At 50.6% G+C, this 22,389-nt stretch overlaps 8 protein-coding genes across 8 annotated transcripts; 5 read left to right on the top strand and 3 right to left on the bottom strand.

The window, feature by feature from the left end:
- Positions 1-1,961: 1,961 nt before the first annotated feature.
- PENARI_c006G02087 (putative YT521-B-like splicing factor) lies at positions 1,962-3,914 on the top strand (the record flags this gene model as incomplete). The annotated part of the gene is made up of 4 exons (XM_022630186.1): positions 1,962-2,040; positions 2,125-2,739; positions 2,806-3,377; positions 3,423-3,914. 4 exons carry the CDS (start codon positions 1,962-1,964, stop codon positions 3,912-3,914), a joined length of 1,758 nt encoding a protein of 585 aa, XP_022489666.1.
- Positions 3,915-4,556: 642 nt separating this feature from the next.
- PENARI_c006G09248 (uncharacterized protein) lies at positions 4,557-5,276 on the top strand (the record flags this gene model as incomplete). Its single annotated transcript, XM_022630528.1, has 1 exon — positions 4,557-5,276. One exon carries the CDS (start codon positions 4,557-4,559, stop codon positions 5,274-5,276), a length of 720 nt encoding a protein of 239 aa, XP_022489598.1.
- A 449-nt stretch (positions 5,277-5,725) lies between these two features.
- On the bottom strand, positions 5,726-7,647 carry PENARI_c006G11184 (sugar porter family MFS transporter; the record flags this gene model as incomplete). The annotated part of the gene is made up of 4 exons (XM_022630618.1): positions 5,726-6,478; positions 6,538-6,961; positions 7,018-7,274; positions 7,330-7,647. 4 exons carry the CDS (start codon positions 7,645-7,647, stop codon positions 5,726-5,728), a joined length of 1,752 nt encoding a protein of 583 aa, XP_022489725.1.
- A 671-nt stretch (positions 7,648-8,318) lies between these two features.
- On the bottom strand, positions 8,319-14,590 carry stt4 (1-phosphatidylinositol 4-kinase STT4; the record flags this gene model as incomplete). The annotated part of the gene is made up of 8 exons (XM_022630350.1): positions 8,319-9,623; positions 9,676-9,963; positions 10,014-10,217; positions 10,271-10,523; positions 10,574-10,945; positions 10,994-14,295; positions 14,358-14,532; positions 14,583-14,590. 8 exons carry the CDS (start codon positions 14,588-14,590, stop codon positions 8,319-8,321), a joined length of 5,907 nt encoding a protein of 1,968 aa, XP_022489673.1.
- A 458-nt stretch (positions 14,591-15,048) lies between these two features.
- On the top strand, positions 15,049-17,204 carry PENARI_c006G04754 (uncharacterized protein; the record flags this gene model as incomplete). The annotated part of the gene is made up of 6 exons (XM_022630310.1): positions 15,049-15,087; positions 15,140-15,638; positions 15,688-16,280; positions 16,332-16,462; positions 16,519-16,535; positions 16,591-17,204. The coding sequence occupies 6 exons, from the start codon at positions 15,049-15,051 to the stop codon at positions 17,202-17,204; spliced, it is 1,893 nt and encodes a 630-aa protein (XP_022490018.1).
- Positions 17,205-17,689: 485 nt separating this feature from the next.
- PENARI_c006G11758 (cytochrome P450) lies at positions 17,690-19,416 on the top strand (the record flags this gene model as incomplete). The annotated part of the gene is made up of 4 exons (XM_022630646.1): positions 17,690-17,935; positions 17,993-18,190; positions 18,240-19,301; positions 19,351-19,416. The coding sequence occupies 4 exons, from the start codon at positions 17,690-17,692 to the stop codon at positions 19,414-19,416; spliced, it is 1,572 nt and encodes a 523-aa protein (XP_022489849.1).
- A 383-nt stretch (positions 19,417-19,799) lies between these two features.
- Positions 19,800-20,531, bottom strand: PENARI_c006G06991 (mitochondrial 37S ribosomal protein mS41; the record flags this gene model as incomplete). Its single annotated transcript, XM_022630421.1, has 1 exon — positions 19,800-20,531. One exon carries the CDS (start codon positions 20,529-20,531, stop codon positions 19,800-19,802), a length of 732 nt encoding a protein of 243 aa, XP_022489468.1.
- A 419-nt stretch (positions 20,532-20,950) lies between these two features.
- Positions 20,951-22,214, top strand: kin28 (TFIIH complex serine/threonine-protein kinase subunit KIN28; the record flags this gene model as incomplete). The annotated part of the gene is made up of 2 exons (XM_022630376.1): positions 20,951-21,143; positions 21,196-22,214. 2 exons carry the CDS (start codon positions 20,951-20,953, stop codon positions 22,212-22,214), a joined length of 1,212 nt encoding a protein of 403 aa, XP_022490021.1.
- Positions 22,215-22,389: the final 175 nt, after the last annotated feature.

The raw sequence follows: 22,389 nt of genomic DNA on the forward strand, positions 1-22,389 counted from the left end.
GATTGAAGGGGTCTTATAGAGGAGAATTGGATGTAGTTGTAAATGCGGCTCTCTGATTGGCTGGGCCGAGATGCCGGTCTACAAGTGGAGTCAACTTCAACTTCGCTCTTGACAACTCTTTTGTAAGTACTTTCTTCAATTGTCGTACTGGACCAGACTCACTGGTATGAGGTACTCCGTGTACTCCACAATCAAATACTCCCGAAAACACTTGGATCCTGCCACTCTGTGGCGAACGCAGGTCAAACCCGAAGCATGTCAACTCCCAAACAGGATGCTCGTGAAAGCGTGATTGGAGCCGATACATCCAACGCTGATTATTGGCGGAATCATGATCGAGCCTAGTGGGAGTGTACCAGAACATAACACTTTGTCGGCCCATGGCTTCCCCTTGCGGTCTTCGAGGCGCCGCCCGTCGTATCCAACGATATTTTCTCCCGGAGTTGACGGGAATTTTTGTCTGCACGGGGATCATTCCAGGCCTAGTAATCAGCTAAATTATTTTCTATTTTTTTGCTTTCCATTAATTTTCTCACTTCCCCAAGGTTCTACCCTTAGCAGTGGCAAGTCTGTTAACGTTATGCATTGCTGCCATAGTCATGGCACTCATTGGCCCAGATTCGAGGCTCACGCATTCGACCATGTTCTCTCCAAGACACTTTCTGGCCCCGTCCAGATCCCGGTAGAAGATTCCGCAATCTGCGTTTGCCACGGTGGGCATTATGGCAGATTAATGACACGGTACTGGGACTCGGGCCCCGGCAAATTTCGATCCTCAGGCTCCGTTCGCCAAGTCTACAATGTAGATCCTGAGCGGTACGGCGCTCATTGAGCCCAGATCAGCAGAGCCTTATAGGACTATTATGGTATGGTTGACAGTCTCCAGCCTTCAAGCACTGACCCATGATAGAGTTCGGAACCCAAGCTCTCTTGATCATCGGCTCAGCCCGTGAGTGTTTTTTTTTTGTATACAAGTTCGAATTTCTATTCTTAGTATTTTCTTCTTTCTTTTGCCAGACCCTAAGCCATTGACATAAGTCCATCAGCCACAGCTTGCCAAGAGCGTTGATTGGCTTCATCCCCCCTCTCCATAGACACATTGCCATTAATCCGCCACTCTTCTCTCACCTTATTTCAGGCACCTCGGCTCCCCTTTTTTCCCTTAGTCTGACAGCTCCTATATCTGGGTTTTGAAACACCCGCAGCTCTCCCCAAGGGAGATATTTTCCTTCTATCCCAAATTGGGTCAGTGTGTGCGTGTTTCTTCAGCCACACCTCTCGGCTTTGTTTTATGTCCCAAGGGCTCTGCCCCTCTTGTCCAGACCTGTGTCAGTCACACAGTCTCACGTGCAAGGTTATATCGATATATGAGGCATATGGGATATAGCCCTAGGAGATTGTAAGTCATCAAGCTCCGGATCTTCAGGCTCCATAGCTCTGGAACATTAGTGTTTTGCCCTTAAATCCCCCTTCCCGGTGCAATCCCGATACCCACCGCTTCCATCTATAATTCCTTGTTTATATCTTCATTGTCCCACCTGGCTTTTTTTTTATTATTCCCCATGGGCTGGGGAGCACTCCCAGGGCCCTTAGTGCGATTACAACTCGGACTCCCTCCCCCCCCTTTGAATTTCTTCCCACCTTCATTCCACTTCTTTGTAACTCTCTGGCCTTACTAACTTGTTGAACAGGGCTTCAGTGCTATATTCAGGAATACTGTGTCTTCATTTTCGATCAATTGGTGCCCTTGATTTACTCTTTTTTTTTTGACCTTTGACCGTTGACCTTTTGAGTGGACAATTGCTTGCCATTCTCGCATCTGTGCAATTTGGGAGTAGAACCGAGCCTTGAGGCTCCTCAACTGGTAAGACAGTAATGATACATTGAATCTTGAATCTTATAACTAAATTACTGTAGGGAGTGCCATCTTCTTTGTCCAATCTCTGTCAACAGCGGCCCCCATGGGCGATGATCCTCCAGACAAGACATCCGACCGGAACCCGGTATCAGAATCAACTGCGAGGCAAATTCAGACACCGGGTCAGTCATCCCTGGTGCGATCTTCTTTAAACCATTCAAAGCCCCAGCCGCGCAGGAAGGTATTGACAAAATTCCCCGTTACAGGTGCAACACCTGTTCAATCCACGCGACCTTCCAATGCCAGGCATCATTCTGGCTTCACAGAAGCCCGCTATGGAAACAATCCGAATCCTTCTCCCATGAACATGGGCAGCATGGCATACGCACTACCAGGTCATCATTTACAGCAATATGAACAACAAATGTCTCAATATCCGGCTCACGGACAGGGTATGATGTATCCGATGCCGCCCATACCTATGGCTCCATATGGACATAACACCGGAGGCATGGCGTATGCCGTCCCTTACCCAGCTTATCCGCCATATGCGATCCAACAACATCCTGGCCAGGCTCAACATGGCACTCATTACCAACCATATGTCTCAAATCCGTCCATGCAAAGTGTCGGTCCAGCACAGGCACCCCCATATGGCTCAGGCTACTATCCTCAGTCGGCCTATGGTGCTCCCTGTGGAGTGCCGCTTGCTGGTCAAATGCTCCAGCCCGGGTCAATCTCCCATGCGCATAAATCACCGAAACCGGGTTCTTTGCGAAAGGAAGTCGACAAGCGGGTTGCGGATTTGGAATATGATGTCTCTAAGACTATAGTGGACGGCTCAAACCCTATGAAATCGGTATCTCAAACGCTTCCCTCAGGTAAGTGTTCGACCTCTTATTCCTAAGCAATAGTCACTAACCACCTCACTTTGGGGTTTATTACAGACAACTCTTTACAATCGACCCAATCCACCCCGTCCACGCCCCGAGGACCACCCCGGAAACCGAAACAATCAGGACATGCCCTCTGGGTCGGCAATCTCCCCCCTGGAGCCAATGTGATGGATCTCAAGGATCATTTCTCGCAGGATGCGACCAACGATATCGAGAGTGTATTTTTGATCTCTAAAAGCAATTGTGCTTTTGTGAACTACAAGTCGGCTGCAGCCTGTGTGACGGCGTTGGCAAGATTCCACGACTCCCGATTTCAGGGTGTGCGTGTTGTCTGTCGACTACGCAAGGGATTTTCTGCACCTGGCTCTGCGCCTACGGCTTCTTCAGTGAATCCTCGTCCTCGGCCGGAGGATATTGCAATGGAACCCGGGGATGAAGCTACAATTACATCGGAGATCAGTTCTGCATCGCCGGCTACGGGACAGCAACCACCTCCTGCCAGGGTGGTCGATCGGTACTTTATTGTTAAGAGTTTGACGGTGGAGGATCTCGAGTTGAGCGGGCAAAGTGGCATTTGGGCCACGCAGTCACATAATGAGGCGGCGATGAATCAAGCTTATGAGGTGAGTGTGATCACATTTGACGACGGTTCCGGCTGACTTTATTAGACCGCCGATAACGTATATTTAATCTTCTCGGCCAACAAGTCTGGCGAGTATTTTGGCTATGCTCGCATGATATCGCCCATCAGCGACGATGAAGAATTGGCCTTGGAAGTCCCCCCACGACCCGATCCTCCACCCGCCGACCCCGACGATCTCGACGTGACCTTAACGGTAGCCACTTCGACGGCACCCCCAGGAAGAATAATTGATGATTCGGCGCGAGGGACAATATTCTGGGAGGTGGAATCCTCCGGAGACGAAAACGACGATACCCGCAGCGAGAAGAGTGTTGAGCCTGACGAGTCGGATGAGGGACAGTCATTTGGCAAACCATTCCGCATCCAGTGGGTATCGACAGAGCGAGTGCCCTTCCACCGTACTCGAGGGTTGCGCAACCCTTGGAATGCGAATCGCGAGGTCAAGATCGCCCGTGATGGCACCGAAATCGAGCCGACGATCGGCCGGAAGCTGATTCAGCTATTTCACCTTCCCTGAAGGCTTCATGTTATAGGTCAATGACCCAGGGAGTCTTCCGGTTGGACACAAAAAGGATCATATCCTCTTGACGGGAAACGAGCAATATACGATGTACGTCAATATTCTATTTTTTTTTTATGCGGGAAAAGATGCGCGCACACGCTAGTTTCATTCCACTGTGTTTCCCCTATTGTAGTATGTAGTAAACTGTAGTAAATAAGTTTTGAAGTAATAAGGGGTATGAAGTCACCATGAGTAACATCATAGGCATACATTATAGACATTATAGACATAGACATTATAGTCACGGTTATAGAGAATTAAGACTAATCAAAATCTACACTACTTCGTAGATTAAGAAAAAAAGACCGAATCATCGACATCATCACTCTCCACTAACCTAACGCCACTCTACCCCAGATCCTGAGCTTAACTGTTTTCTGCAACCCCCTCCCCCTGCGTGGCACCACACATTCCCATTTCCTTCCTTTTGCTCTCCAACCCTCCTCAAACTCACAGTCTTCCTACTTTTACATTATATGCAGAGGGCGGCTAGTCCGTCCGAGGTTCTTTCTTTCTCTCAGATCCTCCCTAAGATCCACCATTCACCATTCACCAGTCACCAGTCACCATCCACTCATCCACCATTCACCATCCACCATGTCGAACGATCGCACCTCTCCCATCTCTGTTCCCAACTCAGAGAACCGCCATCGCCGGGGCTCGATCGCTGATATCTTCTCCAAGTCCAGCAATACCAACCAGGCCAGCCAGAGCAACCAGGCTAACCAGCGCCGGCTGTCCATCAGCACACTGGGGCTCTCAGGATCTCCCACCCAAACAGCCTTTGGGAACCAGAACTTCCGCCGGGGCAGCATCTCGAGCTCGCTCGGTTCCGTTCCCAATACCGACGACGCGATTGCGGAGGATGCAGAGGGATCCCCCAACTCGCAATTTGCGAGACGGGTCTCCTTTGGTGCACAGGCACTTCGTGATGCACGTGGAAGCACAGGCAATGGTAGACACTACCCCCCCTCCCTGCCAAAGCCGCGTTCTCCCCCGGCTGGCTCTGCCCTCAGTGCTGCCCGATCTCCCGCAAGTACCTCAACCTTAGCTCAGGATGAGAGATCTAACGCATCGCGGCGACCAACAGGCGAAGGCTTCAACTGGTCCGAGGCCCTCCGGTCCCGTGCCGAACGAGCTCCCTCGCTCGGTGCCCCGGTCTCCCCACAGGCCCAACAGCGCCAGTCCGGTTACCACCAGCGTGCCGCGTCCATTGCTTCGATGGAGCAACCCGGTCGGGAAATGCCCAGACAGGCTAAGCAGAACAAGCCCGACTTCTTCCAGGAGAAGATCCTCAGAGGCGACTTTATGGACTAAGCCCCTAGGGCTCTCCATTCAGGGAAGTATATTTGGAGCTCTTTTGGACCTTTGATCTCTTGTTTTTCTGTATTTGCCAGTACACATACTGGCCTGGGTTTCTATCCCCATGGGTCTTCCCATTATCCATCCGCAAATAGGTACAATGTATCAAGAGGAAAGGGGAGGACGGTCAACATTTTCTTTTGAGCCTTGGGGACAACGGCGTTATCATTTCTGAGCATTATCCATTACATCCTGGAGATGTCGATGTTTCTATTCTCACCGATATATGACTACCAAATTGACATGAACTAAGTGACTTGAAATACTTAAGAATACTTCAAAAGAGTAGTCTATATTGTAAACCTATTTACTGTTCACCCCTCTTCATTCCCCCCTTCGGCTCATATTCCACCACTTCACACCATTTCACACTCTCCACTCTTCACACCACTTCACACCTCGTATTACGCGTTCGACGGCCCAGCCCCTGCATCATCTGCAAGGTTCTCAGCATGAGCATGACCGGGAATCTCTGCCTGCTTCTTGCTCGCTGCACTCTCCTCCTCTTTGTTGTACTTCTTTGCCACCTTTCGATCCACAAGCTGATCGGTGGTAAGCCGTTCCTCCGGTGGTGGTGGCTGCCACTTGCTGCTCTTCCATGGCGGCACTCGCATAACATACATCATATCCATCTCCTCGAGGGTCTTGCTCTTACCCTCGATAACAAAGAAGTACACGATGATCACCGCGAAGAAGAGACATCCGGCAAACACATATCCATACGCAAAATCAATGTCACCTGTGATGAAAGGCGTGAAGAACCCAATTAGGAAGTTCCACAGCCAATTTGAGGCTGTCGCCATGGCCATCGCCCGTGCTCGGTACCGCGATGGATACAGCTCGGCGACAATCGCCCACACCATCGGCCCCCAGGTCATTGCAAAGCCAGTGATAAACAGGCAGGCAAAGACCACCATGGCCTTACCGGCGCCGGGGGTGTTGGGCGGGTGTTTGATATCCAGGGAAAAGTGGCCCACGGAGGCAAAGACCATGAAACAAATGAACATCCAGATCCCGCCTGTTATGAGCGACTTACGCCGGCCAAAGTGCTCGATCACATACAACCCACCAAACGTCGTGCCGAAATTGACGCCACCCAGGATCATCTGTGTGACATATGTGTTACTGATTCCGGCACCGTTGAAGATGACCGTCCCCTGATTGGTGTTAGCTTCGGGTTGTTGTTATGAACACTGCCGACTGGGGCAAGTCTCACATAGTAGAAGAAGTAATTGGCACCAGTCAACTGCTGCAATGCCTGAAGTACCACACCAAGGATGATGCGGTACATCATCCGCGGCCCCTGGAACATCTCGATCCAGCCGTGCCATCCACCCCGAGATCCCTTCTCGGCATCCAGCTGCTCCTGGATCTCGAGCACTTCTTGCATGATTACCCTGTGGTCCTCGGGTACACCATACAGCTTGGACATGGTTCGTTTCGCCCGGTCTGCGCGGCCGTGACGGTAATCGTATCGAGGGCTTTCGGGGAAGAAGAGGATGCCAATCCCCAAGACAAGACCCCAGAAGAAAGTGATTCCAAGCGGGATTCTCCATGATGCTGAGTTGTCCATTTTCTCTGTACCGAAGTTGATGCAGTATGCGACGAAGATACCCAGCGTCACGAACAATTGGTAGGAACTGATACGAAGATATTAGGGCTGGGAAGACACGAGTACATTCGTCTGGAAACTCACCACACCATGGCACCTCGGATATGCCTTGGTGCAATCTCTCCCTGATACATAGGCACCAAGAGCGAGCATGCACCTACGCCGAATCCAGTAACGAACCGTCCCATCATCATCTGATACCATTTGCCCGACGGCGAAGAGATCTGAATGATCAATCCGACGTGAAGGATGATACACCAAAAGAAGATCGACCACTTCCGGCCAATCCGGTCTGTCAATGGGCCAGCGAGTAGGGCTCCGATCAAAGTACCGATGGAGAGCTACAAAGTTGAGGTCAGCTTTAATGCCCTGTCTCCGTTGACCAATTACACATACCATAGAAACAATCAACCCCGATCGAACGTTACTAAATTTATAGTTTCCATCCGGCTGAAGCTGAGCAAACCGCTCCTTGAAATTCTTCATCTCCAAGAACCCTGAAATCTGTCCGGTATCATATCCGAAGATAATACCACCAATGGAAACAAATGCACCAAGAAACGCAGACCGCCATGTCACCCAAGGCACCTGTCTGTCGTCCATCGAAGCATTTCTCTTCTCCCGATCAGCACCAGACGAGTCCCCCGATATATCAGTCAATGGCGGAGAGCTGGGCCCGTCATTGCCAGCCTTTTTGAGAAAAGGGATCTTCATCCTGAATATGAAGCCCAAAACAAATCTTTATAGTAGAAATCAATCTCAGGGTTTACAGTTACTAAAACCCCGGATTGGCCAAGATGGAGTTACCAGAGTACGATCTATACCCCGACCACCTGCATGTTATAAGGGACTCATCCCGGCGTGTTTTTACATCGTCATATTGCCACTGACGGAACATGCTCGGATCTAATGGAACCGTCATGGATTGGATGCGCCACCGTGGGGACCTGTTTCAGTGAGTGATTATAGTTCATTATGGCGCATGTTTATCCCATTATCGGATATCGATTTTCTACTTTGAGAGCAGGTTGCTTCTTGTCCTCTAGTTGATGCCTTAGCTTTGTCCAACCGTCTATAGTTCAACAATGTTAGATTCGTCCGGGGAATTGTAGGGGAAGAAGCGAACGGCTCAGGACGTCGTGGTTACGACGTCATGACGTCAGCCACACTTTATTGTCGACCTGGCAATAAACTCACTTGGCATATACCAAGTGGAGTAATGAGCTTATTTCTTGTTATCTCTGAGGTTTACTTAGAGTTGGGGGAGTTCAAACTATGTCATCGAAACAAGAAAGTGTACGAAATTGAGATAACACACGCACAATAACTAGATCAAGTAATATTAAAATGCAATTTGATTGCCAAATAAGAAGATCGAATCAGATTCAGTAAGGAATGCCGTTGGTCATCAGCTGGAACTGATCATAACCCTTGGTCGACACACTCATGTAGGACTTGCGGACAAGTTCACGCATATACTCAGCAGCATCGCGCTCACTCTTATCCAAAACAAACCGATCACGGAAGTTCTTCAAAGTCTCAGGCTTGAAGCACGGAAGACCACTGTCAAGCATTAGGGAAACAATATGCGCCAGCTTCGTGCTGTAGGGACGCGACGCCAGGAACGCCTTAACAACCAGCGACTCGAACCAGCGGTAAGGCTGGGTATTAGTCGGGTTGTGCGAGTTCGCACCGGGCAGGTTGATGGATGAGTTTCCGCCCTGGTGATGGGCCGGGTTATGAGTTCCACTCATGACAGCGACCATCTCCGAGGTCAACTTGAAGGGGGCACGCTCGAAGCGCACACCACCGGGGGCAATGTCAAAGCAGAAACCGAAATCAATGTGGATGATATGGCCGGCGTCGTCGACCATGATATTTCCGTTGTGTCGGTCCTTGAATTGCAGAAGGTAGGAGATAACCGAGTAGGCAGCCATACTCTTGACGAAGTTGGTGCGGGCTTCCTGGAACCGGATTGAATCCTCGCCTCCATATTTGGAGACGAAGTAATCATACAGACCATTGACAGCCTCACGACCGAGCATGTCTCGGGAAATCGAGTTGGGTAGCACGTCGATCACACCGCAGCCAGGTGCTGTGGAAGTCACTCTGTAAGGGAAGACCCAGACGTCCAGTCCGACACTGGTGAAGATGCTTCGGAAAGCGGCAATCATCTGCAGGGCAAGCATATCCTGCCGACAGTCATCGCCGACCTTGAAGATTGCCGATTGCCAAACTTCGTATGTCTCCTGATCAGGTTCAGGCTGAGAATGGGATTGCGAATGAGAATGGCCGGTCAATTGGCGTTGGTGCTCATGGGGCTGGGGACCAGTAGCATCGGCCTTGTCAAGACGTGGTCTGGTCTTTTGGATACGGAAAGTCGCCATGTAAGGCGCCTTGGCGTGACTTTGCAACGGCTTGCCGGACTTCCGGTCAATTCCCACGACTACACCGTCGGGGTTACTGGGGAGGTAGACTCCAACCTCAACCTTGATTTTGCGCAGCTCTTCCTCGATCTTCTCCTTCTTTTCCGGTTTGCTCCGCTTGATGTAGGGGCGGAGCTTGCCTGAGACGCCTGTGACTTCATTGAAGAACGAGAATTCTCTTTCGTAGAAGGCGCGCTCTTCATACGAGAAGCTTGAGATGAGGTTCTCGAGGAAACGGTCGAGAGTCGGTTTGAGGGGATCAGGCTGATTAGAGGATTAGCTATGACAGTTAGACCTGGAGGATATCAACACTTACTATTTGAGATTCCTCGTCCTTGTAGGAGTTGGCCTTCATGTTCCAAATCACCTGGTGGGCGAACAGCTGGGACAACTTGGCTGTCTCAAGAATATAGCGCTCCACGTAGCCCAAAGCATCGTAGCGCAGGGCCTGGACCAATTGCGGCACAAAGTAGAATCGGACATCCATCGAGTAGCTCTCCAGTGCCCGCATGGCGTACTGCAAGATGTAAGGATGGTTACCGTAAGCAGGCAAGAAGTATGTGATAGCCTCTGTGGGAGTGACAGGAGCCCAGTACAGGAGGAACTGTTAACAGTCAGTATTTGTTATGTTACAAATCGATCGAGTAGGCTAACCTTCAACTGGAAAGTAACGTCGACAGGCAGAGAGTTGTCAAACATGATTTCAAGAGCACTTGGCTCCTCAATGACCCTTTCGGGGAAATTGAGTATCAACCATCTGACATCGCTTTGCATCTTGGGCGACGGGAAACGAGTAGCCATCTGGATAGCCAGCCCCGGACTTTCGGCCCAGGCCAGTCGAAGGAGGGATACAGGGCCCTATGAATGTGAGTCAAACGGATGCAGATGCGGCTCAATGAAGGCGAACATACCTCAGCAGGGGTCTTGCCTCCAATGCTAGGCATATGGTGCTTGCGCTCAGGGTCCAGAGGGAACAGCCAAACCCGGAGACGTGCTCGCTCATTGTCCACAAGGATCTGCAGCAAGTCTTGCTTGGCCTGCAATGACTTGTACGATCCCTGTGCCAGTGCAGCAATGCCAGCAACGCCTCGCAATTCCATCGTCACATCACTGAGGACCTTGTCTTCTGCTTTAATCTGAAGTCTATTTCCTCCAAATGACCATCTATGAGAGATTAGAATGGTGGTTTTATGCAAGGTAAAACCGTTGCCTACCTTGGAGCATGCTTGAACCAACTCAAAGCAGCAGACAAAATCTGGTCCTTGAGTTTCCAAGAAGCACCACTGTTGCAGGGACTGAGGTGCCTGAGAACCTTGAGCCCAAATAGTACAATGCGGAAATGAATTTCTCTGGCCAAAGGATGACACTCGGTCTTGGCCAGACCAATTACGGTACTGCTAACCAAGCGACAGAACAGCTGTTGGTCTTGCAAGTTGCCCAAGCGGATAGCATTGAAATGGCTCTCAAAAAATTGAAGAACTCGCAAGTGTGGCGAGAGGGTATCTTGAGCCTTTTGCTGCATTCGAAGCATAAGTTCCTTGTCAGTTGGCAGTAGCTCGATCTTCGTGTGCAGTGGGTCAAGATATCTAGAACAATCAGCTTCGAGATCAGATACATGCAATACAGGAACTTACGCAAAGGAAGGATCAAACAACCCCTTTCGGCGGTTTATACTTCTCTCCCAGGCTTCAATGACTTCAGAGAAAATCCGTGGTTCAGTGCTTGGGTTTTCGTGAATGACTCCAAGCCAAAGCGAGACACCCAGCTTGATGGTTTCCTTGCTGAAAATCTGGAAAGGCAAAGCAACCAAATAGTGAACCACAGACAGCCTGGGCTTGCTGCTGCTACAAATGAGGCCTGCGGCCCGCCGAAGAGCATCTCTAACTTCAACAAGAGTGATGTCCTCGTTATCGATGCTCCGTCTGTACAAACTAGCGAGGGATTCTTCCAGAGCATCAGCAGACTCGGGCAGAAGTCTGGCGCGAGGGTTTTGGTCATAATCCCTGTAGACCTCTCCATCCAGGCCATTGATAGAAGGCATATCCGGACGCCGGTACTTTTGACGTGTCGTGTACAGCGCCATGAAATCAGAGGCTATATTGATTTCGCTGCTGCCGTGGACATCAATTGATCCAAGTCGCGGGTCGCTCTGTGGTATGATGGAGCCCATCTCCAGGGCAAAAGAACGGCCTATCGAAATGTGCCCATAGCCGCCGTCATCATCGTATTCGGAGAGATAGGTCTGAAGTAAACCCTTGATGTCCAATGGGGCAATGTTCAAGACGGCTATGACCCAAGCCCTGGCCTTTGCATGAAACCGATGAAGGGTCGCCTTTCTTAGCGCATAGTTATCAGGCAATTCGACCTTGACAATGCCCATAGGGGAGACCAAAGATGACTTCCACTCAAACTCATCTAGTTCGCCTTGCAGACAGGAAGACCACATAACAGTGAGAATCTCAAGTAAGGCAAAGAGAGAGTGCTTTTCGCACAGCGCTGACGGGCATTCGCGAATGATCTTGTCAGCGCACAGGGTTGCAATGCTTTGGACCCGTTCAATACGATGGCAGCAGGACACCAGGAATTCAGCAAGCTGCTTGGATAAGTAAGGGGCCGAGAAGTCATCATGCTCTCCTGACAGTGTCAGGGATAGGTAGCAGGTAACCACTTTTTCCGCGACGGCATTCATGCAAATAACCATCTCGGGAGTGGCCAGTGCGGGATCTAGGAAGTAGTCGAGGATCTTGGTAGAGTCTCCAGACGAAGCGCGGAGGCTCTCAACCAGGAGTACGGCGTTAAGGAATACTGCCCTTGGGTAATCTATTCTCTTGATATCTGAATCCCGGCCAGGAAGTTCCGAAATCAAAGCTCTCTTCTGTTCCATTACACGCTGTGGTCCTGCACCGCGCCTGAGAACTGTGTTTAGTTCCACGTCGCTCTCCAGAGATTCCATATGGTTCCCGGCAACCAATGGCGGGGAATGATGCGCAAGAAGACGAAGCTCCTTGTGATGCTTTTGGGCAACAGTGGAGCTGAGTGATATTCCGTGGATGGCAATGTTGAACCAGACATCACGGAACAAAGACAAAATGGTATCATCGTAATCCAAGATTGACCAGGAATCCCCCCTGGTATTACCTTTAGAAGAAACGAGCAAAGCAAGTGGCTTCAACAGCGGAGTGATATCATCTGCGGAAAAGACAATCTCCTTGTGGCGCTCATGATCCAGGTCTGGCACATCACCCTTGTTGACGATGCTCTCCAGCAGATGGGTCAAATAGATTCGGTGAAGTGGTGACTTTTGGTCCATGGTTACAGAAAGATAAACCATGGCGCATTGTACAGCATCAGAGATAGCGTCCAGTCCCTTGTTGATGCCGTCAAGATAGACACGAGTGTAAAACTTCAACAGAAGCTGGAACTCGGCTTGACCTCCACTGAGCGCAAGAACTGCAGTCTCCTGGATTATATACGCATCCACTGCAACGTTGATCTTGCCAATCTTTTGAAGAAGCATAGACTGGGCCAATGCGCTGATCTTATCATCGTTACAGTTAGTCGCAATTGTTACGATGGCATGGATCACATTTCTGTGAGTCACAGTATCCTCTTCGCCTTCAACGGTGATGGAAGTCTGGCTTCCAGTCTTTTGGTAACCTTCGAGGTTCATGCCCGGTCCGGCATGATCTCCAGCGAGTTGGTCCTGGCTAGATTGATCGACGTTGGTGGCCGGGCTCAACGCGTTTCCAAGTGAATACAGCGTTGTAATCACTGCATCCTCGGAAAGGATGGTTAGGATCTGGGCGAGGCATCGGGAGGCAACTGCGACGGTTGGACGTGCCGACACACCTCCCTGAGAAAGGAACCTCAAGAGGCAGCGTCTTCCGATGGAGGCACCATTTGGCGACATTCTTGCAACAATTGCGGTACATTTCAAAGAAGTTATAGCCAATTCCGCATTTGACATTTGCTGGGGATCAAGCAATGCATCTTCGAGCCAGGAAAGCAGTACATCGTTGTTAGTCGCATCTTCGCCAAGAATCACGCAGTTGAGGAATCCAACCAATGCATGTCCTTTGACAGAAAAGGCAAGACGCTGCTGCCAGGGTGAGCCGACTTTCAGGTAGTCAGCACCATCCTCTAGCAAGTGAATTTCCTCACTGATGATATTGGTGACGCGCTCGATGAGAGCAATATCGTCTTCATCGTAGCTCTTAGCAATACCGACACCAGTCATATAGTCATCTAAGAGCTGATCATCAGTCAAGTGCTGGGATCCTATCAGAGAAGCTGCGCATGACTTCACAAAGCGCATGAAGCCCTCTTGCACGAGCATAGCGCCTAATGGGCGGCCATGAGCAGCATATCGGCGGGTATATTTTCTCCAATCTCTGAAAGCGGGCTCTGCAGTGTGAGTATTGCGAAGAGTGGAGGAAGCCGTCTCAACTGCGATTATGAAAGGCTCAGACAGCATCGCACGTAGATGATCAACTATTTTTAGTTTCTCACTCGCGAGCCAGATAGAAGTGTACTGGGCTGCGGCTTCCATGAAACCGACGAGTGAAACCGCAATTGACAAAACTGCAACGGATTCATGAACCACACCATGTCCATCGGACTTGGAGTATTGGAAAGGTGTGACTGCATTGATGGCTTCCGCGCAGTTGTTCAAATACCCATGCACGGCATCAAGGGCTGTCTTCCGAATTGCCGGGTACTTCAAACCCAAGGACAAGAGTGCCAGAGTCAGATTGTGTGTGAGGGTCTCCCATGGGGATGGTTTTATACTAGGAAGGAATGGCGAGGGTCGAAACAGCTGGCTGTGGGATTCTGGCAGGTAGCGGGACAGTTGTGAGGCTAGTTGAGAGGCATTATCTGCATTGACCGATGCGGCCGCCTTGCATAGGGCTAGGAGGACATCTAGTTCGCGGATTCCCTGGCAGATGTTAGCCTACATCACACTATCGCGAGGGATGCCTAAGAGCAATATAGACACACCATCGGAACCCGCGATGTCGGTGCCTGATCTCTCAAGACTCCATTGAGAGCACCATCGGGCTGGCGTGGCCGAGACTGCTGCGCGAGGCGAGTGAGCTCTGTCCCATCGCGGGGGGACTCAACCGCCAACGCAGCGAGCTTCTGAAAAGCAAATTGTCTGATACCACCTGAAAGGCTTGAGTAGTCCATTAGTACAGATCCAGCAACCTCCAAGAATCAACATACCCGTCCATTGTTGAGTGAGGACCTAGGGAATGAAGAACCCTTGGGAAGGATGAGGTCAGGGGCACGTGTCGGGACGCGAACCTAGGTCCGAGCCGAACTTGTTTACTTCGGACTATGAAAATTTACATATGTTTTGATATAACCAAATTCACAGACAAGTACAGAGCTGTGTGGATATTTATTTAGAATGTGATGCGTAGTTTCCGCAGTTTCCAACTTTATTTCCATTGGTTTCTCGGGCGGAGAAGGCGCCAGGGAGGCTCAAACAGCTTTCTTCAGGTCTTTCTTCTTCCACCCCTGAATTGCCTGTATCGCTGAGAGCCGCATACTTGTCTTTGATTCATGCTTCTCTCATTCCTGTAAAGAAGGCTTCATCATTCACATTGGCGCTGCGTCACCGAACCCCCCTAGCAATCATCGCTCATTGGTCTGGGGAAGCCTCCTCGGCGTGATATCTGGCAGCGTTATGGCACCCCGTGAGAAAAGCTCACTCAAGCGGGGCCGAGTATGTTTCATATCTGCTCAGACTTGTTCATTGCTTACAGGGTTTACTATAGGCCGCCGCCGACTCCGACTCCCAAAAACGGCCTCGACGCTCGCAGAGAATATCGAGTCAAGTGCCTGTGCAAGAGACACCGGTCGACCTGGATTACCTGCCCACTCCTCTCACCGGCCCTGATTCGACCATTGCGGATACTCGCAAGGATGTGACCGCAACACCCCCGGAAAGCCCTCACAAAGGCCGTCAACACTCTCCATCCCAGCCAGAATTATCATACGCTGTTTCTTCGCCCCCAGAGGATACCCAGGCACTTTCGCAATTCGTGTATCCCCCCAGGGCATTCGCAGATGAGGTAGAGGATGAGGACGCCGAAGGGGTCTGGGGCTACTTGCTACCACTCGACGAGCATGGCAAAGGTCCGCTCGTATTGAAAAAGCGCACTCAATGCAGAGATGACAGCAGTCCTGCCAAAGTAAAGTCTGGAAAAAAGAACGAGTGGTGCAAGAATGCCCAGTCGCCGGGTGGCTTCTTGGTCGGCCGTCACCCCGAGTGCGGTAAGTGCAGGTGGCTGATTGACGAAGAGTATCAATTAATTATTACCAGATCGGGTGCTTGCTATTCCCACCATCTCCAATCGGCATTTTCTCATTTTCGCCGAGAACAGAAAGGGCGATATGGTGGCCATGCTTGAGGATCTCTCCAGCAACGGAACCTTTATCAACGATGCTATTGTGGGCCGGAACCAGAACCGCGAGTTGGAAGACGGCGACGAAATATCTATTCTGAACGAAGCCCGGTTTGTCTTCCGCTACCCTCGCACTCGGGAAACCCACGGTTTCCGCCAGCAGTACCGTATCCTCCAGCAGCTCGGGAAAGGCCACTTCGCTACGGTCTACCTATGTGCTGAGCGATCCACTGGGACCAAGTATGCCGTCAAGGTTTTTGAAAGACGGGCTAGTGACTCGCAAAAGACGCAAGGTGAAGCTCTACAGCAAGAAATTGCGGTTTTGATGGGCGTTAACCACCCGAACTTGCTGTGCCTAAAGGACACATTTGATGACAATGACGGTGCCTATTTAGTCCTTGAACTGGCACCTGAAGGCGAATTGTTCAACCTGATTGTGACTCAGCAGAAATTGAGCGAAAACGAAGCCCGCCATGTGTTCCGTCAGCTCTTTGATGGACTAAAGTATCTGGTAAGTATATCAATTATGTGCTGTGGAAACAAGCTAATAAATTATCATTAGCATGAACGCGGAATTGTTCATCGAGATATCAAGCCGGAGAACATCCTACTCGCGGACAAGCACTTGAGCGTGAAGCTAGGCGACTTTGGGTTGGCGAAGATCATCGGAGAGGACTCATTCACCACTACACTGTAAGTGAAGGCTTGTTCCTATATATTTGAGGCACCGTGCTAACACTCAATTCCAGCTGTGGCACACCAAGCTGTAAGTGGAGAAGAAACTGCCCTCAAAACACTAAATCCTCGTACTCATTTTACAGATGTTGCTCCCGAGATTTTGCAGGACACCCGCCGCCGACGATACACCAAGGCTGTCGATGTATGGTCCCTTGGTGTTGTCCTATACATCTGCCTCTGTGGCTTCCCGCCTTTCTCCGACGAATTGAACACCTTGGAGAACCCATACACGCTCGCGCAGCAGATCAAATTGGGCAAATTCGACTATCCGTCCCCCTACTGGGACTCTGTTGGCGACCCCGCGTTGGACCTGATTGACAGGATGCTTACTGTGGATATTGAGAAGAGAATCACTGTGGACCAATGTCTAGAGCATCCTTGGATGACCGGGAAATACCCCAGTGTTACCGACAGCACCGACGGTCTGACCGGGGCCCTGGGCAACCTGGACTTTTCTAAGCGTAAAATGAAGCGAGAAAGGACGCTGCTTAGCAGTGTCAACGATGCTCCCTTCAGTGAACACACTCAGGGCAGCGAGGCGCCGGTCAAAGTGTTCAGCCAGAACGATCCTGGCAAGCGCACTTACAACCGGCCACCCAAGGCCTCTCGGCGCGAAGCCTCGCCGAGTGGCAACCGAGACCCGAAGGATTTTATCAACATCGGAGAACGTGGCGATCCCACCTTGTACGATAATTGAGCCACAAGCCTGTGAATTTTTATGTCTTATGGGATTTGTAAGTGGGATGGGGATCAAAAGGGTATGGGTTTTATGAGATTCACTATTAACTATTAGACCCAAAGGCGCAGCAATACATGTACAACAGATCACGTTCTATGTACCCTGTAGACCGGGAACCCCTTAACCGACGTGGCGTGATGTGCAATATAAGGCCATATTTGTCGTGTCTAGTCCCATTGAAGAGTAGAGACAAAAGAGCCCCTGGAATAAAATTAAAAACATATCTTGTAAGTGGTTAACCCAATAGAAAAAGTAGTTAGCGTATATGTTAGTCGTACGTTCCTCTAGGGGGCGGGTCCTCTCTCGCCGAATGATAGCTGACTTATTTTCCTCTCGCCTCCTGTTCAATCTTCAACCTTGACGCAACTTCGACTTCAAGGGTCTTCGTGTACCCGTTTCTTTTTGCTTTGCTTTGCTTTCCTTCTCTATTCTGTCTTTTTAAAATGGGCCTGTTTACAAGTTTTCTCGAGACCTTTTGCGAGCACTGCTCGACCCAGTCAATCTACACTCTGGCTGGTGTCGGAGCACTGTCGTTCATTGCGCTCTCGGTTGTGATCAATGTGTTGAGCCAGCTGTTCTTCAAGAAATCTCATGAGCCCCCGGTCGTTTTCCACTGGTTCCCCTTTGTTGGCAGCACCATCAGTTATGGCATGGACCCCTACACCTTCTTCAACCAGGCACGCGCAAAGGTATGTTGCGAATCTTTGAGACGAACAGGCAATTTCTGACTGGGCGCTTGTGTCTAGTATGGCGATATTTTCACTTTCGTCCTTCTCGGCAAGAAGACCACCGTCTATCTAGGCACCAAGGGTAACGAATTCATCCTCAATGGCAAACTTCGTGATGTCTGCGCCGAGGAGGTCTACTCGCCTCTCACCACCCCAGTCTTCGGCACTGATGTCGTTTACGATTGCCCTAACTCCAAGCTCATGGAGCAGAAGAAAGTAAGAACGCCAACGTGGACCATAACACGCAATTACTTACAATGTACAGTTTGTCAAGTTCGGCCTCACCTCCGAAGCGCTCCGATCTTATGTTCCCCTGATCACCAACGAGGTCGACCAATTCGTCAAGAACTCCTCCGCTTTCCAGGACCCCAAGGGCACCTTCAACGTCTCCAAGGTCATTGCCGAGATCACCATCTACACTGCATCCCGCTCGCTACAAGGAAAGGAAGTACGCGACCGTTTTGATGCGACTTTTGCGGAAATGTACCACGACCTCGACAAGGGCTTCGCGCCCATTAACTTCATGCTGCCCTGGGCCCCGCTACCCCACAACCGCAAGCGCGACGCTGCCCAGAAGAAGCTGACCGAGACCTACATGGACATTATCCAGGCGCGCCGTGCCGCTGGTGGCAAGAAGGACTCCGAGGACATGGTCTGGAACCTGATGTCGTGCACTTACAAGAACGGTACCCCGATTCCTGATAGTGAGATCGCCCACATGATGATCGCGTTGCTCATGGCTGGCCAACACTCGTCTTCCTCTACTGCTGCTTGGATTGTTCTGCGCCTGGCTACCTGCCCTGAACTCATCGAGGAGCTCTATCAAGAGCAAATCCGTGTTTTGGGTTCCGATCTGCCTGATCTCACCCACGAAAGCCTCCAGAAGCTTGACCTGCACAACAAGGTCATCAAGGAGACTCTCCGTATTCACGCTCCCATTCACTCCATCATCCGTGCCGTCAAGAACCCCATGCCTGTCGAAGGAACCTCTTATGTCATTCCCACCACTCACAACGTCCTGTCTTCCCCCGGTGTTACTGCCCGCTCTGAGGAATTCTTCCCCGAGCCTCTGAAGTGGAACCCCCACCGTTGGGATGAGGTCGAGGCCCCCAAAGACGAAGAAGACGAAGAGAAGATCGATTATGGATATGGACTGGTCACCAAGGGTACCAATAGCCCCTATCTCCCCTTCGGTGCCGGCCGTCACCGTTGCATTGGTGAGCAGTTCGCCTATGTGCAGTTGGCCACAATCCTGGCTACTCTCGTGAGACACTTCAAGTTCTCCGTCCCTGACAAGAACGCCCCTTTCCCCGAGACAGACTACTCAGTAAGTCAAACCCTACAATTTTCAAGTCATCTTACTAACCCATTTCCAGTCTCTTTTCTCCAAGCCCCTGGGTACATCCTTCGTTCAGTACGAGAAGCGTGGAGTCAAGGCATAATCAGAGTAACGTGTCTACAACCAAAATCTTCCCGTCCGATATTGGACTATCACACTTAACGACCTACGTTGGTGCGGCAGAGAACTATCTGGTGTTCTGAAACCCGCGGCCTTCTGCTTGCATCGAAGTTTTGTTACTTCTTTACCTTGAAACGATTGCTCCATGTAAATTATCTTGCGGCTGATCCACCTATGCTTTTTAATGTTCATAGTTACTATATCATTTTAATGAGATATCAATTAGACGAAATTGTCTTGCTCGTTCGAGGTCAACATTGGATGAGAAATACATCATGATTGCAATAGTATAGTACAGGAAACGAACATCCAGGCTCAACGAGAAATATGCGAGATACACAAGGTAGAATGTACACCTTTGGAAGTTTATGCCTTTCTTCTTTCATCCAGTCTCTTCTTGTTCTGGACCTCCCTGCGTCGTCGCTCACCACCATCAACCTTGTGTCCGCGCTTGTCCTCCCACATGCCTTCCTGAACCGAGATGGTAGCAGCAGTGCCATTGCTACCCTTCAAAGGTTGAAGGTATGGACCTTTAGGACTAGTCCCACGGTGGATTCTCATGTGCGCGAATTTCTTGAACTCGTAATTCTTGCTCGGCTTGAAAGTGGTGGCATCAGGTGCCACGTTGACAAGAGTTTTCACCATACCAGGTGACAATGTAGCCGAAGCTTTCACCTCCGAGCCTTCACCTTCCTCTGTCAAGCCAGTTGATCCAGCAGGCACTTGGACAACGCGCAGCTGTGCAACCCCATCAACCACCTCTACTAGGTCACCGCCGGGGCCGTACAGACCGTGCCTGAACTTCTCGCGTTTCCGGATGAGGTATCGGCGCTGGCGCGCGGGCTCAACGCCAGCTTCGCGGAGCTGGTTCGAGTTGTAGGTGAAAAGGTCCTCCCATGAGGGAATCTTGCTCGCTTGCTTTGACATTTCGCGGCCGATCAAGGTGAGGAAGGTCGGGACATCGGGAACGAAAGGGGTCGGAGATGGCACGGTAGGAGCGGTCTTTTTGTGGAATGGGCGAATGAATTGGTTGGTAGTGCGGACGGTCTTGAAGAAGCGCGATGACAGGCCGCTGAGCGGCGAATTGCGCATTGCCATGGCGCACACGGTGATGGTGATTTGCGGGCGGACTCCGGAAGCCCGCTGTTGCTGTTCACTAGGTCACCCCTGGAGAACAATTGGAACCGTAAAGAAACGGTGAGCAGGGGAGGGGGGCCTGAGATCTCGGAAATGACAGGTATTCAGCAGTGCCGACGAATTGACTGAGGTTACTGTTGGCTGATCCGGAGAAATTTTGGCGTCGCTCAGCAGAGACCGGGATTAACTATACTCCGGGCCAGTCAACGGTGAAGGCATGACCGTCGTCGAACACGACTCGCCTGGACGAGTATATCTTATTTAAGATGATCTCTTGATAATTGACACGGCCACTCAATCTTTGTGGTCTTCTTGTTTTCTTCTCATATCTTCGCTTACCATAGAATTTCGCCAGCTTCGTGCTTCAGCACCTACCAGCCATGGCGCTCTCGCCCTTTGGCTCTCGTTCGCCTTCTATGACAGTACATTCACCGAATACAGCCGTCAGACTGAGAGCAACTGCTGCACAAAACTCTGCTAGTGGTACGGTTGCTTCAGCAAAGGCTGTTCAGAATGAAGATCGAGAGCTTACTGAGCAACTGAATATCGATGTGCGAGAGAGATACGTCAAAGGTATGTACAGTTCCAATGTACCACAAGATCTTCAATGCTAACTTTAGGCCAGATAAGAAGCTAGGTGAAGGTACCTATGCGGTTGTATATCTCGGCCACCTCCGACACGATACCTCGTCCTTCGTTGCGATCAAGAAAATCAAAGTCAATGCGGAATACAAAGATGGACTCACCATGGACGCAATCCGCGAAGTGAAATATCTTCAGGAGTTGGCCCATCCTAATGTCATTGCACTTCACGATGTGTTCTCCTCCAAAGACCAGAACCTCAACTTGGTTCTTGAATTCCTTCCCGGTGGAGACCTGGAGATGCTCATTAAAGACACGGACATTCACTACGGTGCAGCTGATATCAAAGCGTGGATGGGAATGCTTGCTCGAGGCGTTTGGTTCTGTCATGAGAACTTTGTTCTTCACCGCGATATCAAGCCTAACAACTTGTTGATCGCGGCGGACGGAGAGGTCAAACTGGCTGATTTTGGTCTGGCTCGATCCTTTGCTGATCCGTATCTCAACATGACCCATCAAGTCATCACTCGCTGGTACCGGCCTCCTGAATTGCTCTATGGTGCTCGCCAATACTCTGGCGCAGTGGACGTGTGGTCAATGGGCATGGTCTTTGCCGAGCTCCTGCTCCGTGTTCCCTTTGTGGCCGGCAACACAGACTTGGATCAGATTTCTAAAATCTGCGAAGCGTTTGGTACGCCGACGGAAGATAACTGGCCTGGAGTTACGAAGCTTCCCAACTACATTATCACGGACAACGCGCAACAAATACCCTTGTCAGGACGCGACTTCTTTATGCGACAGTTTCCCACCGCTGGACCGGTGGGTGCGGATCTGCTGATGTCGATGTGCGTCCTCGACCCACGCAAACGCAGCACAGCGGTGCAGGTGCTTCGAAACGACTGGTGGACCATTGACCCCCGACCTACCAGCAATGAAGATCTCCCCCGGAAGTCCGGTGGAACTAAAAAGATGGGAGATGATTTGACACGGCGTGGTGGGGAACTGGACGAAGGGCTCTTCAAGAGCGCTGCCCGGCAACTGGATTTCGGCGCAATGAAATAACGAAAACACGAAAGAAAACAGCAAATAAATAGAAGGCTAATAATGGAATTATTCGTTGCCACCTCAGCCGAGACATTATGCATGGCATATCTGCAGCCACTATTGGATGATAGCGGAGGACCTACTGTACAGGTACATGCAGTTGGAAGCGATAGTCCCAATGACAAATGGAGAG

This window comes from Penicillium arizonense (assembly GCF_001773325.1).
Source record: "Penicillium arizonense strain CBS 141311 chromosome Unknown PENARI_contig006, whole genome shotgun sequence".
Classification (NCBI taxonomy): domain Eukaryota; kingdom Fungi; phylum Ascomycota; class Eurotiomycetes; order Eurotiales; family Aspergillaceae; genus Penicillium; species Penicillium arizonense.